The sequence below is a fragment of the Hydra vulgaris genome, chromosome 08 (genome assembly GCF_038396675.1).
Source record: "Hydra vulgaris chromosome 08, alternate assembly HydraT2T_AEP".
Taxonomy (NCBI): domain Eukaryota; kingdom Metazoa; phylum Cnidaria; class Hydrozoa; order Anthoathecata; family Hydridae; genus Hydra; species Hydra vulgaris.
The window spans coordinates 27,228,714-27,244,817 of record NC_088927.1 but is presented as its reverse complement, the minus strand read 5'-3'; the positions used below and the strand labels follow the sequence as shown (position 1 = coordinate 27,244,817).

The window sequence follows — 16,104 nt, the reverse complement described above, 5'->3', positions numbered from 1 at the left end:
TTGAACATCAGACATTCAGTTCTGAGGCCAAAGCTCTAACTGTTGCGCTACGGTTACATTTATCTCCTATGTTGAATTGGTTTTCTCTAATACTACCATGTATTTTTTTCTTTCTTCTTAAGATTCATTATAAAAAAAAACTAAAAAAATGCTTTATTATAAAATTTACACCCACCCTGTTACGCTTCATCAGATTTCCCATCTTACACACCTACTTTAAGTGACGTTTATCATTACATTACATAACACAATCTACCCTCGCATTACATAACATTTCTTAACGTGACGTAATTAATCATCAAAATAACTGCTTATATTATTTAGAAAACCTCAAATTGATCAATATATACCAGCAAGTTCATAAAGCTTATATTACTTATTGACCAATTTGAGGTTTTCTAAATAACATAAGCGGTTATTATATATATATATATATATATATATATATATATATATATATATATATATATATATATATATATATATATATATATATATATATATATATATATATATATATATATATATATATATATATATATATATATATATATATAAATCTTTAGGCTGTAAGATAAAACAAGATAAAAAAAAGTTATTGAAATAAAACGGGAGTTATTGAAACAGTTTCAATCAAAGTGTCTTGATTACATAGGGGATATATCTTAAAATATAACGTAAGCAATACAGTAGAGAACAAACTTTTTTTTCCGTAGATTTTAGTGAGATTTTTCCAATTTAGGATCCATGAAGTTTCCGCATAAACCTGATTTTTTTTGGATTACGTTTTTAATTTATATTGGTGTTTAAATAATAAGCTTTTTTTTCTTCATACTTTGTACGTTTTATTTCCATCTTTTAATTAAAAGACTCATAATTAAGAACTAACCAATTAAGTGATTAGAAAGAGTCTCACAAAATTTTATTTCACAGGAATTATATACATTATAGAAATATTTTTGTTTCATTATAAAACATTTTGGAGTAATAACTATTATGTAGCAAAAACTATCAAGTTTACAATGAGAATATGTTTTTTCCTAAGGGAGCTAAAAGCTTAAACTTTTATTAACAAAAATTGTTAAAAACAATTTTTGTTAATAAAAGGGAGTTCATTCCTCCTATATAACCAATGTTATCTGGCCGGAATCCGCATCGAACCTTGGTCCTCTTGATTCTTGATTGAAAACTTTAACCACTGCGCCACGGCTGCGGTATATCATTTACAAACATTTATTTAAATCTTTTTTTTGAAATAATAATAAGATAATATTAATATAAATAATTATAATACATTAACTTAAGAGGAAAATTTTTTTAAATTTTTAATTTTTTGTCTTTATGAACTGTACAATAATCTGTTTTCTCTAAACAAAATGAGACTTTGAAAAAGAAGGATTTTATGATTTTGGTTTTCCTGAACCAATTATTTCCGTTCTTTAGTAATACTGTGGTAATACCTCCAAATCTTTTCAAGAAGTTTAAACTGATTAACTCATTAAGAATTTATTAATTTTTAGACATTTTTAAATTTTCATTGAATAGAATCTGAATAAGAAATATTACTAGATTTGCGATCTCTTAATTGAAACACACTGTTGTGTCTCAATTAAAAGATACCCTAATATATGTACATACGCTGTATACACTTGCATTAGGTATATACAGCGTGTTAGCACATGTGATGTTTTATGTTTTACCAAAAGATGCGCTTGTATGAGCACTTAAAATAAAAAATATGTATATTTGACAGACAGGGGGTATTAACTGACAGACGATAATATATGTATACACACACACCACACACACACTCACTCAAATCCATTTTAGCAAGGTTGCAGAAAATCAGTATTTAAGTTTTGATTTATAAAGAAAATAATGCGTTCTAGCCAAACCTGATGTTTTTGAGCTTGATATAAATGTAAACAGAAATTATAAACTAAAAAAATATTAGTCCAGACTTAAAAAACTTAAACAAAGTTTTGCTTTTCCAACAGAAACACTTTGAACATTTAAAAAAATATCTATATAAAGAAATTATAGAGAAAGCATAAAAACAAAATTTAATTAAGTTCAAACAGCCCATGAACTAGCTGAGTCATAAATATGCAGGTCACAAAAATATTTCTTAGTAACTTTGACACTATTTACAAATATATATATATATATATAATAAATTTTTCTATTAATGATGCTCAAAGACTCGTAGCTTACTACTTAAAGCCCAGATTTAAATGTATTATCAAATAAGTTTTACTTTAAGGTTTTGAAAGTATTTAAATAATTTAATCTCGGGAATGGTCACTTCGATGATCGTTTGTATTTGCGTATTTGGCTTTAATGATAAGCTGCTGAATCTCTAGTTTTAAAAGATCTTTTTGTTGTCCACATCTAATTTGCCGCATCATAGTAGCTATTAATTCGCCGAATGATTGATCCTCGTCTCTGACTAAATCATTATAATCAGTTCGTGGTTCAATTTTAATAATACTTCTAGTAGGCGGAGTACTGCTACCAGATCTATGTAACTCTTTTTCTTCTTGATAATCATATTTGTCGTCACGATAGTCGTATTTGCCATTGTCTTGAAAAAGCTCGTTTACAACCATGCTTCTTGAAAAGGTACCATTAGGCCCTAGTCCATCGTAAGGATAGCTTGAATCGCTAAATTTTGGGCGCGTAGCGTATGTTTCTCTTTGCTTCATATTATCGTCAAGAAACTGTAAACTTTTATAAAACCTCCATTTACTTTCCAAGTATTCTTCGTCACAAACTCCATTTTTTCGCGCTGAAGCTATTTTAGTACGTTGGCTGCAAAAATATGTTCTCAAAGATTGAAATTTGCTAAAAATTTGACTGGCTGAAATTTTAAAACCCATTTTTTCAAGCGAAAGCCGAATTGATTCAATAGCTTTTTCTTTAGCTTCTTTAACATAAAAATAAGGATGTTGCCGGTTGTATAATTCTTCTTTGCTTTGCCATAAATGGATGAGTGCTTCGGAAGCTTCATCGTTCCATTCCATAGACTCGTTTGCCTTCTTCGGTCTACCACGTTGCCCTTTTTTTTTAAACTCAGGTGTATAAGGTAACATATCATCTTCAAAGTTTAAACCGCAAGAATCTCCATTATTTATATCCATATCCCCATGTGTTACAACAGGGGTATCGTCATTATGATTTGAGTTCGCATCGCCTGAGTGATCATCAAAGTTGGTTTTGTAATTATCGGAATCGCTATTTCCATTTATATAATGAATTTCTTCGTCAGTCCGCATCATCGTAAACCTATATAAAAAATACAAAAAACGTTCAATTTCTAAATTGTAATTTTGTTGATTTTAATAAAAAAGACGCATAAAATACTGTTTATCTATAGATAATAATTTTTAAAGTAAAATTATATTTTGTGTCAATCTAGACAAAAATTTAAAAACTTATGGAAATATGAATTATTTTGATAAAATATTATGATAAAACCGCTTTAAGTAACCACCCAAATAACTCTATTTGCTTAAAATTTTTTATTAATAATAATCTAGTAAACAATTATTTTCGTTATTCAATATGGCATATGAATATTTTTAAATTGATATTTTCGGTAATTTTAATTTTAAAAAACATATAAAATAGTTTATTGGCAGTTTTTATTTTTAATAATGAATCAATTAATTTACCAGCCCACGAAATAAAAATAAAAAACAAAAACTACGTTATATATCATAACGGGTAAAAAAAAAATTGTACTTTATTATATTAATATTTATATTATTATTTATTATATTAATTTATTATATTATTTAGGCGTTTGTTATTTACTTTTTTTTCTTTTGAGTAAAGAAACGTTGCATTCATTTTACGATTATTAGTAAACAAAATAAGAAATAGAGACGAGTTTTTTAAATCATTTTTCTCTTGTTATTTTATAATTGAATGGAATTACTCGGCCAACTATTTGTCACAATTCTGAAAGATACAAAGAAAAACATTAAAGATAAAACATTAAGTCACGACCGTTTTGTTGCGAAGAATAAGCTTTACTAAAATGCAGTACCAACTTTACCTGGCCGTAACATAACATGAAAGCAAATACTGCCATTTGTAGCCAAAAAATTGACACTGTTGACTATAAACTCTATATCTCGCGCTAACCAGCTGTACCTTGAAGTCCATTTCTCAAGCCCAACATTCTATAGATGAAAATTAGATAGAGGGGTTGTTTGATTTAAACTTAGTCTTTATGATCACGTGTTTTCTATCATCCGATAAAAAAGTAGATCGGACAAATTTTAACTAATACCAACATAGTTGATAAATAATAAAACACCAATTTAGCTTCAACCGGCTGTTTATTTTAGAGCAAATATGGGGGGAGGAGAAGAAAAAGTAGAAAACAGTTAACTTCTTCCCATAGTGGGTGATATAGAAGTAAAGAGTTTATTAAAAAAAATGAACCTTCTCTTTATAATGCAAATATACAAATGAACATCGAGAGTTTATATAGGTAAAGTATTGAAGCTCATATTTTCTCTATTTTAAATCATAATAAAAATAATAATTAATTTTAAATGGCAACTTTAAATTAAAAAAAAAAAAAAAAGAATACTCATAAAAAATTCAAACTAAAATTTTTATTAAAAAATAAGTTTTTTTTTTCTTACCTTTTTTTTTTGTTGACAGGTTCTAAGTTTGTTTCGTTCATTATATCAATCTTCATATAAATATGTAAGTACTCACGAAATATTTTATTTAATAGTGAAAAAAAAATTAATTCCAATCAAATGTTTTAAAAATAATATAGAGATATGTACGTAAAAAAAATCGTTTGTTTTTTTTTAACGTGGCGACAATCTTTATAAATACGCTTGTAAATTCTAAACTTTAGAATTAAACTCAATTAAATAAATATTTCGATCTATAGTCGATTTATGAGCCTTGTAAATATTGCTCTCGTCCGTAGATACTAAATAAATACAGGTGTTATAAATGCCAATTTATTTAGATGATAAGCACTGCTTGGAAGCCTTTATCATTCAATTTTTTTAATTGAAAGAATCTAGTTGAATTGAAAATTTCTATAAATTTCAAATAAATATACGCACGACCTTATTGTTGAATAATTAATGCTTTCACATTTATTTATTTTTAAAGTTTTAATTTGGCTAAAGCTCTGCGATGAATTTTTCTTTAGCGTACAAATATAAAATAGAAAACATGCTCCGTCAATGTTGTTTAGAAATTTATAAAAAAAATTATAACAATAATAATAATAGAAGACGGTTTCCTCTTCACTGAAAAGCGGCGACAATAAGAAAAAAGAAAGAAAAAAAAAATGTAAACAAGATTATAAAAACATAACAGAATATTTTTTATTATTATTATTTTCATTTGTTCAAACAAAGACGAATATTTCATAAAGTATAAAAAACCTAACAAATATTTTTCTACGCAATATATATAAAATTCTTTTGTAAAAACATAAGAATAACTTTTACGATAACGCCTAAATGTAATGTTACATTCATAGAGAAAAAAAAAAGTTCATCTAAATTTTTATTTTATATTTACAAATATAACGAAGTTGGTTTTTACATTAAACTGGTTATTAATTATAGAAATACTTGTTATTATAATCTAAACAAAATACTGATGCATTACTGATATAATCAATTGATTATTAAAAAATAAATGGGGTTAAAAATAAATTTAAACAGCAGCTCGGAAAAAAGGGAGAAAAGCTTAAAATGAGCAAGTCTTTGTTGTTGTTGTTTTTTTCTTTAACTTTTTTTAGCAACATTTTACTCATTCTAAAACCTTACTAAGTTAATAATAATAAAAATACAATTCTATTTATAAATTCTATTACAAAATATTTCTTAGAGAAAAAGTTTATTTAAAAATGAAGTTACTATAAGCTTTCCATAGCTCTAACTTCAAAAACTATAATTTCAATTTAAGACATTTTATTGTTGAAAAACTTTAATTTGTGCTAATTTAGACAAAAGAGAGTTTATATTCGCATTCCTAAAAATAACGATGCACTCAAATTAATTTAATTAAATAATAATTACGCATGAATTACTTGTCAAGTATATATGATGTAAGAATGGATTAGAGCCAACTAAAAGGAAAAAGGTGAAAACACTTCACTGGCTTTTTATTAGCCAATTAATAAAGGTTTTTAGTTTTGTGAATTCACACATAATTAATGCTAATTGTTTCTTTGTGAACTTTACAAATCGTAAAATAATGAGACATCTTTTTAACTTTCATTTTAAAAATTGCAGCAATTAATATCAGATATTTCAAACCTACTTTGTTAGTTAGTACGATTTTTATTTATTATTCTTAAACTACTTTTACAAAAAATTACACTGTTTAAAGTTATTAAAAAAAAAAAAGAATAGCATGAAGTTGTTTTTTTTTGTTTGTTTTTTTTTGTCTTTTTTTTTTTAAAAGACAAGTTTTTGTTCACTATATGTATTATTTGCAAAGTACTCAATAGCTTAATTAAATAGCTTAAGTTTTAAGTTCACAAAAATAATTATTTGTTGAAAATAAAGTCTAAACAGTTTTTGCTACAAAGTATACCCAGCAAGCACACAACGTTGAAACAACGTTAAAATAACGTTGATCAACGTCGATCAACGTTATTTCAACGTTGTTTCAACGTTGTGTGCTTGCTGGGTATGCTTAATTAAACTTTTTATTATTTTTTATTATTTTTACTATAAAAGTACAATTTTTTTTTAAGTGCCCTAAGAAGTCCTAACGGTCTTGTCACATGGCACCACGGAGGTGCATTTAACCGGAGAGTTTACGCCTCCTTTCTTACCGTAGCGCGAAGATATGTCCAGAGCTCGTTTCGAGCCTGGTTCTCCTGCTTATAAAGCAAGCGCTGTAACCACTGCGGCACGGCCACACATTTGATATATAAAAATTTTAAAATGTAAATAAATCTTTATACAAAGGAGCTTTAAAGACATGTCAATGTCTCTAAATGTAAAATAACACAAAAGATAAACATACCTTTACTAAAACTTTTGTTTTTTAGCAATATATAAATATATATATATATATATATATATATATATATATATATATATATATATATATATATATATATATATATATATATATATATATATATATATATATATATATATATATATATATATATATATATATATATATATATATATATATATATATATATATATATATATATATATACTTTTACAATATTGCATTTTATTAGGTACTATAGCATTTAAAAAATGCTATTGTATCGTAAAACGGGAATTATCTATTATTGAGAGTTATTCAAAAATAACTTTGCATGCTGTCTTCTTGATATTTATTTTCTTATATCGATAGGTTATTTTATAATTTTGATTTATCATTAATTTAATGGATGATTTAATGATTAACGCAATAACATTGCATGAACATTGCACAAACCAAAAGTTTCTTTAATCGACCCAATCAAGAGATTTAGTTGGTGTCATTTTAGTAAATGATTTGGCGAAAGCTTTTTTCGTAAAACACTGTTACACCTCAAGTATCTTGAACAGTTTATTGTATTGAACTGAAAATGCGAAAAAGTAATTATAAAGTTGAAAAAAGAACTTAATAATAAAACCAGTAACTAGTTATTGATTTAAATTAACTCTTTTGGCTAGAAAGTTAGTTTCTCTGTTATCGTTTATCAAAGTTTTTTCGTTACCCATAACGCTACGTTGGACAAACGTAAAGCCTGAAACTAAATATTAAGTGGCTTTTCGTAATGCCAACCTTGTGATAAATACTTGATGATACTCGGTACTGCGCTGTCAATAATTAAATATTTCTTAAAGGTATTGTAATAAAATATTGTAAGTATTTTTGGAACAAAGTTATTCAGCTATTATTACCCTCGTAATTACAGTTGGACAATTTAAGAAACGTTACGCGGTGCCCAGTGGGCACAGGACGTATAAAAGACTTTTAAACGTCTTTTTAACGTATAGGACGTCTTTTGAACGTCTTTTGAACGCTTTGAGAGTCTTTTGAACGTTCAAAAGACGTCTTATTTAGGTTCTGTGTCCACTGGGGCTTAGAAAGACGTTGTTAAATCAATTCGTGCAATCAGGCAAAGATAAAACACTTGCATAACTTTAAGAAATAAAGAAAAGGTAAAAAAACTTATTATAAGATAAACAAAATCTAAAGTTCGGAAAAACAACGAGTAGAAACGCAAACAAACAAATGCCAAAAACGCTTCTTTCAAAACCATCAAAAAAAAAAAAAGTTCGACAACAAGATATTAAATGCTTAAACTATAGTAGGTTTTCGTATCCATAAGTACCATAACTACCGTACCTTGTACCGTACCGTACCATAACTACCGTACCTTGTATACCGTTTTCTCGTATGAATATATACTGGCTACCATAGGCGGTGATGTCACCGCCTATGGTAGCCAGTATATGTTCATACGAGTATGTTATGCTGGACATTTTTAAATAATTCCGTTTTTTTTGATCTTTTTACCTCTTTTCTTTGATGTTTACATTTCATCATATTTTTGCAGTCCAATCAAATCTTTTAAAATATTTTTGCAGTCCAACCAAATCTTTTAAAATATTTTTGCAGTCCAGTCAAATCTTTTAAAATATTGACTATTTTCTTAAACTTTAAATATTTTTTACTATTGAAGTTTTCTTTTTAGGCAAATTTATGAAACACATAGTTGCTTACTAGTAATAATAAATGTTGTTTTTTAATATTATTGACGGTTATATATTTACTAACAATATCACAATACTTGTGCTAAATTATTAATGATTGTCATGTATATCAAAAGATAATATTTGCTATTACATTTTACGTCTACATTAATGTCTTACGTTATCTTTAAATATGTTTATGTTTAAACTAATAATACTTTATATGAACAATACTGTGTTGTTTCTAATTTGTTTGGCGTAAGGTTTCATATAATCATTATCAAGTTTCGTCTCACACTTTTTAACAACCTTAATAACACAAATAAAAATTTAAATCCATCCCAATATTTCAAGTTTTATAAAGATAACCGAAATGCGTTGAAAACTTTAAAATTTGATATAATCAAAATGAGTGTTAAAATATTGTGTTGTTACGATAGCAAACTAAATTATATGATTGATCAGAAGGACAAAAGCAACATGCTAAATTTTAAAAGTATTCTGACGAAGTTACCAGCGATATATTTAAGTACTGTCATAACGTATATCAGCAGTGTTAAAACTCTTTAAATAGCACATAAAAAATGGGTTTTATCATTGAGAATATAGCTTTTATTTGTTTTTGCGTTTGTTTTGTAGTTTGAATTACCTTGTCAAGGTTTTGAAAATTCATCATTACCTTATCAAGGTTTTGAAAATTCGAAATAGCTTAATAAAATTATATCGATATACTTGTGCTGCGAAGGACATTGGCCAAAATTAAAGAAAAAATTGATTAAAAGATTAAAAAGTATTTATAGCTTATGAACTTGAAAAGATTCTGTCTAACAAATACAAAGTAACAAATACTTCATAAAACATACTTCATAAATCATAGCCATATATTAAACCGTTTTTATTGTTTAAATTATCAAAAACATTTTCAGAAATATTATACGTGTTCACACTCATTGCAAAAGTTTCAATCGCCTGAAAGCCTAATCCAACTTCGCGTTATGTAACAACTGAACTGTATATTTACCTCATATGGCTCTCTCCCTACATTATTTACAGTAGAAATAGTTTTTGAGCTAAAAAAATGGTTGGTTTTTTCACAGTACTTACAATAATTTAATGCAATGTGAAAAACCCATTCTCAGATCTAATCTATCAGTTAATTTCAGTGATTGGTTGCATAATTTACATGCAACAGTTTCAAACATTTTCTTCAAAATAGTCATATCAATCAAAAGGAAGTAGCTTTGGTGGATGGCTTTCAGTATCTTCAAACTTATTTTATTTCGAAAGAAGATTGATGTTGGAGGGTACTCTGTTTTTTGTGGTTGTTGATGTTGCGTTGAGTGAAAGTTTGTTTGCTGATCATTTTTACAAAGATTCTTAAGGTGAACATTAGTTCTTTTCTTTTTAAAAACAAAATTTTACTTGGTACCTCCAGGCATTATTAAAATAGTACAAACAGTTAATATTATAACTTGAAAAATTCCAAAATACTAAAAATACTGCTTTAAACAACTTTTGTAACAACTTGATTATATATTAATGCAAATGATCATTTAACTTATGACCAAAAAAATAAGCAAAGTAGACTATAATACTGAAAATATATTTAATATTTATAATATAAAGTTTTTTGCAGTTGTTTATTGGAAATATTTTTGTTTATATAAAGGTTGCTATGGCGCTGTTATGGACATTACAAACTACACGGTTGATATGAACCCAAATTATTATTACTCAACGTAAATATTTTGCATTAAAAGTTTTTGTATTCTGTGAATAACAGATTAATAAACCCAATCTTAATTTTTTTTTTTTAAATGACTTTTATTTCTTGGGGCACCACCTTATGTAAAAAATTGCTAATTATTTTATTAAATCATTTGACTGATTTTATTAGATTGAGCGTAATAGAATTCTTGACGCTCTTACAAAAACATAAAAAAACTGAAAGTGATGCAATCTCAACAATAAAAAAGTAAAATCACATAAAAACATACAAAATCACAGCAAATCATATTGTTTATTTGAAGCATATTTTCCTCTTAATAATTATAAAGATTTTCACGACGGTTTTTTCAAATATATGTCAAGAATCACAACAGTTTCATTAAATTATGTCAAGAATCAAAACGGTTTCATTAAATTCGACAAAAACAAACACACCCTTGGAGTATTTATCGACCTTTCAAAGGCTTTCGATACAGTGGACTACGAGATCCTTCTATACAAACTTTATAATTATGGTATAAAAAATAAAAATTTAAAATGGTTCAGATGCTATCTAAAAAACCGTAAACAAGCCTTTTTTTACAATAAAACACTCCCCTTGAAATCGTCACATGTGGTGTTCCCCAGGGGTCTATTCTAGGACCTCTGCTTTTCCTAATCTATATAAATGACATATTTTTATTCGCAGATGACACTCAAGCTTTTTATACCCACTCTAACATTACTACACTTTTTAATACAGTAAATCAGAAACTTGAAGAGTTGAGCGATTGGTTTAAAGCAAACAAACTTTCTGTCAATATTGAGAAAAGTAAGTATATCTTTTTCACAAAACCATTCAATTCAGACAAACTACCATTAAAACTTCCAGATATTCTATTAGACAAAGTTAGACTAAATCGAGCGTTCTCAGTTAAATTTCTCGGGGTATTCTTAGATGAACATATTAGCTGGAAAGACCACATTAATATATTAAAAAACAAAATATATAAAAACATTGGAATTATGCATAAAACCAGATATATTTTAAATAATGCATGCCTTAAAAGTTTTTATTTTGCATATATACATAGCTATATTAACTACTGCAATATTGCCTGGGCTAGTACCTACCAATCAAAACTAGATTTAATATATAAAAAACAGAAACAAGCATGCCGTATATTAACAAATGCAAATAGAAATGCCAATTCTAAACATTTAATGAAGGAACTGAGAGTTCTTAATATCTACGAACAAAATATCTATTGCATTCTTCAGTTCATGTTTAAACTCAAAAATGATCTGGTCCCTGAAGTCTTCCATAACTTTTTTTGCCTTATTAATCACAAATATCAAACAAAATACTCTATCAAGAACTACTATATTCCGAAAACCTCTTTAAGACAATCTAAATTCTTAATATCCAGCAGAGGACCCCAATTGTGGAACTCATTTCTAACAAACAAAATAAAAACGATAAACTCATTCCAACATTTTAAATGCGTTGTAAAACAACAGCTACTAGACCTCAACATTAATGAAACAATATCTTATTTTTAAAATTTTTCCTTTTTCAATTTAAATCTTCACTTTTTCTTGAAATTCTTTTATATTACTTGCTTGGTTATTTAATGATGTTCATTGTAAAAGAAGTAAAAAAAAAAAAAAAAAAAAAAAAAAAAAAAAAAATTTATATGTATTATAAATATTTTATTATATTTGTATTTGGTTTATATTTTGTTATATTTTGTCAACGCAAGATGATAAGACTACTGTCTTCTACTCGCTCCAGTCATATATTTCACGGTAAAATGTTGTACAAACTTGTATTAATAATGACGAATATATATAAACTCATCAAAAATATATGTAAAAAATCACAAATAATCATTAAATATATGTCAAGCCATCATTGAAATATATTGAAGTTTGTTAACAAACATGATGGCCTAGGCGATTATCTTGATCTTGATGTGTATAAGCCCACTGCACATTTTCTCTTTTAATTATAAAAACCAAATACTTTTGTAGGATTTTAAAAAAATGTTTTTTCATAGCTTTTGTATGATCCAGTTAAAAAGATATTTAAATTGTAATTTATCTAAACTGACTTTGTGTTTTAATCACAATTTATCAACTTTTGTTCTGGTTTTATTTAATGACTGAAATTCGTCTTTATATCATAAATATATATATATATATATATATATATATATATATATATATATATATATATATATATATATATATATATATATATATATATATATATGTATATATATATACAAATTAATTTAGCATAAAAATTATATCATAAATATATATATATATATATATATATATATATATATATATATATATGTATATATATATATATATATATATATATATATATATAAATATATGTATATATATATATATATATATATATATATATATATATATATATATATATATATATATATATATATATATATATACGAATTAATTTAGCATAAAAATAGTATTTCCTAAGTTTTTAAATAACATTATTTATTACCGTAGATTTCCCTAATTCCGAACAGCTTTAATTCACTTATTGTTCCATCTTTTATTTTTGTGGGATGTTTAAAAGGAAAACTGATTAATAAATTGGAAGACTAAGGTAATGAGAATATGAAAAAATATTTTCAAAATATATATTGATATCATTAAATTTTTTAATTGCAAGCAAAACTCTTTTTAAAACCCTGAAAAACCAACAATATAAAACCGACTTAAAAAAAAAGACAATTTAAATTGTGAATTGTTCGATATAGAATTTGATGGTGATTATTTATCTGAAAAAAAAAAGTCAAAAATTAGCAATACTTCGTAAGATATCTTAAAAACAGTACTTTTCTGCTTAATTAAAACGTTTCCTAAATTCCGAACAGATTTTGGAATGCACTTTTTTTTGCAAAAGTTAGCGTTTTTACGCGCTAGTAATTAACAACAAAGTTTAACAATAGTACTGTAACGTCATTAACATAGACGCTTTATAACAATATAAACGCTTTTAACTTTTCTATTCAATTTCTACACGTCTTGTTTATCAAATAACAAACGTTAATTGTTCATGAAAAAAAAGGTTTGAAAAAAATGAAGATCGCGAAAGAAAAATTAAACTCTGTATTGAGGCTATCAATAATAAGAAGATGTCATATTCAGAAGCCGCTTTTTGTTATAACATTCCTAAAACAACTATTTTTTTCAGACTTAAAAGAATAAATAGAGCTGCTGGTGTAGCCAAGTAACGGAGAGGCTTATAGTTGAACTTGTACAGTTTATGAGTGACATTGGCTTCAGCTTAAAAAGAAATGATATTTTAACTGTGGTCGAAAACTATTTGAAGGAATCTAAACAAACTTATTTATTCAAGAACGGTAAACCTACTCAAAAGTGGAACAATAATTTCATAAAAAAATATGCGAAAAATATCTGTGAAAGAAAAGCTACTAGCATGCAAGCTGTACGAGCGGTGTCTTCGCAACCAGCAGTTATTGATGAATGGTTCAGTCAAATTAACGCTGTTTATTGAGAGCATGATTTAAATGAAAAGCCGTTTCATGTGTTCAAGTGTGATGAAAGTGGATTGAAATTTGATCAAGGTAAAGTCAACATTGTTTGTCGAAAAGGAATAAAAAATCCAAAACAAATTGTCCCAACAAATGAAAAACATATGACTACAATTTTAACCTGTTGCGATGCTTTTGGAAATTTCCTACCTCATCAAGTTGTTTACAAAGATCGAAATTTGATGAAAGCTTGGGTTCAAGGTGGTGCTTGTGATGTTTATTATTCTACCAGCAAATCAGGTTGGATTGAAATCGAAAATTTCATAGAATGGTTTCGTTCAATTTTTTTAGTTCACGCAAACAAACTTCAAGGATCTAAAATTCTATGTTTAGACGGCCATGCATCTCACATTAATTTTGAATTAAAAAGATTATCTAAATCAAGCAACATAATTTTATTCCGTTTGCCAGCTCACATAAGTCATTTTTTGAAACCACTAGATGTTGGAGTTTTTAAAACTGTAAAGGCGGAATGGAAGCGAAATGTAGAAGTTTATTTGGTTAGAAATTCTTATTTAAATTTAAGTAACCGGCAGTTTCCATCCATGCTAAAAGACCTTATTGCAAATAAAGGCTTTAAAGCGGAAAATGCACGTAGAGGTTTTGAAAATACAGGCATATTTCCACTCAATCGTTCTAAAATAACTCCGAATAAAACTGCAATCGGCGCTATTTTTCAACATGTAACAAATGACAAAATTGAGAATTGTTTTTCTGGAAAAGTCTACCGATTCACAAGTTTCACTCGATAAAACTAATAAAATAAATTCAAAAAACTCTATGAATAGACTTTCAACAAAAAAAGTGTTGCTCAAAGAATTAGATAGCATCCAAAATGCCGTTAAAAAAGCATCTTTTGATATTAATAAATCAGTGCTCAGTGTGTTTAGAGATAGATTAAAGTAAATTTTAATTATTGTTCCCTTTTCTTTACTCTTTCCAGTATCAAAGAAAAGGGAACAATAATTAAAAGAACAACAATTTATAATATGACTAAACTACCTGCAATGGCTCAGGGCGAAGCAACACAAGCTGCTAAAAAAAAAAACTAGATGAAAAAAAAGCCAGAAAAGTTATTAGAGAAAAAAAAAATTAAATTCAGCAATTCTCAAAGAACAAAAGTTTAAAAAAAAGCAGAAAAAAACCTTTTAAAACTTAAAAAACCCTGAAAACGGTCTCAGAAATATAACAAAACAACAAAGATGTCTATTAGTCAAAACATTGAGTGTCTTCCTGCCGCCGGCTGTAATCCCTACCATATCAATCGTCTTTATATTTCCTGCGGAAGCCTTTGGGACGAAACTACAAGCAGCAAATAGGTTGCATGTGAAAAGTGTTCTAACTGGTCGTGTACTTCTTGTATTATCAATTATCACGAAACAATTGAATTCGTGTGCAAGGAGTGTGAATAACTTCTATTAGTATTAATTTTTGTAGCTTGACGCCTTGAAACAATTTTTTTTGAATACAACAACTTTTTCATTATAGTTTTTTAAAAACTATCAAATCTGTACAGCACAGCTAGGGTTGCCAGCTCCAAATAAATAAATATTCATTTGGAGATAGCAATTGTAGTTGTAGGGGAGACCGGGGCACGTCGGCCCACGGGGTAGGTTGGCCCATTCGAGTTTATTCAAAGGCTAGGCGCTTTAACAAGCTGGGAATCTAAGTGAAGGTTGGTAGTAATTCAATTCTTTTTTTTTTAAAAAAATCATATTTATCGGACCATATTTGAGTATGAGGGGCCTTTTTAACAATTTTTGATACATCAAAGTAAATTTTGCAAAAGCATGTTTAACGTGTTTATACTCACTGACGTTTGACAGTACAGCATCATTCAAATGTCGTATTTAAAGCTTATAGAGTAAGGATTATTTAATATATAATGTTCCACAAAATTAGTTAATGGTTTAAGGAGAAAGTTGTTCATACTCTAAACATGACAATGGGACAGATTGGCCCGATGCAACTGGGGCACGTTGGCCATGTGGCCAACGTAAATTTTTAAAATAATTCGGGTAAATTTATGACGGAAAAACTGTTTTTGTTATAAAAATATTAAAACTTGTAAAACATATTATATCAGAAATAAG

The 16,104-nt window shown here is 27.0% G+C and overlaps 1 protein-coding gene across 1 annotated transcript; it reads right to left on the bottom strand.

The window, feature by feature from the left end:
* Nucleotides 1-2,107: 2,107 nt before the first annotated feature.
* On the bottom strand, nt 2,108-5,126 carry LOC100204765 (uncharacterized). The gene is made up of 2 exons (XM_065803337.1): nt 4,659-5,126; nt 2,108-3,285 (listed from the first exon to the last, which is right to left on the bottom strand). Exons 1-2 carry the CDS (start codon nt 4,712-4,714, stop codon nt 2,286-2,288), a joined length of 1,056 nt encoding a protein of 351 aa, XP_065659409.1. The 5' UTR covers nt 4,715-5,126; the 3' UTR covers nt 2,108-2,285.
* Between the last annotated feature and the right edge of the window lie 10,978 nt (nt 5,127-16,104).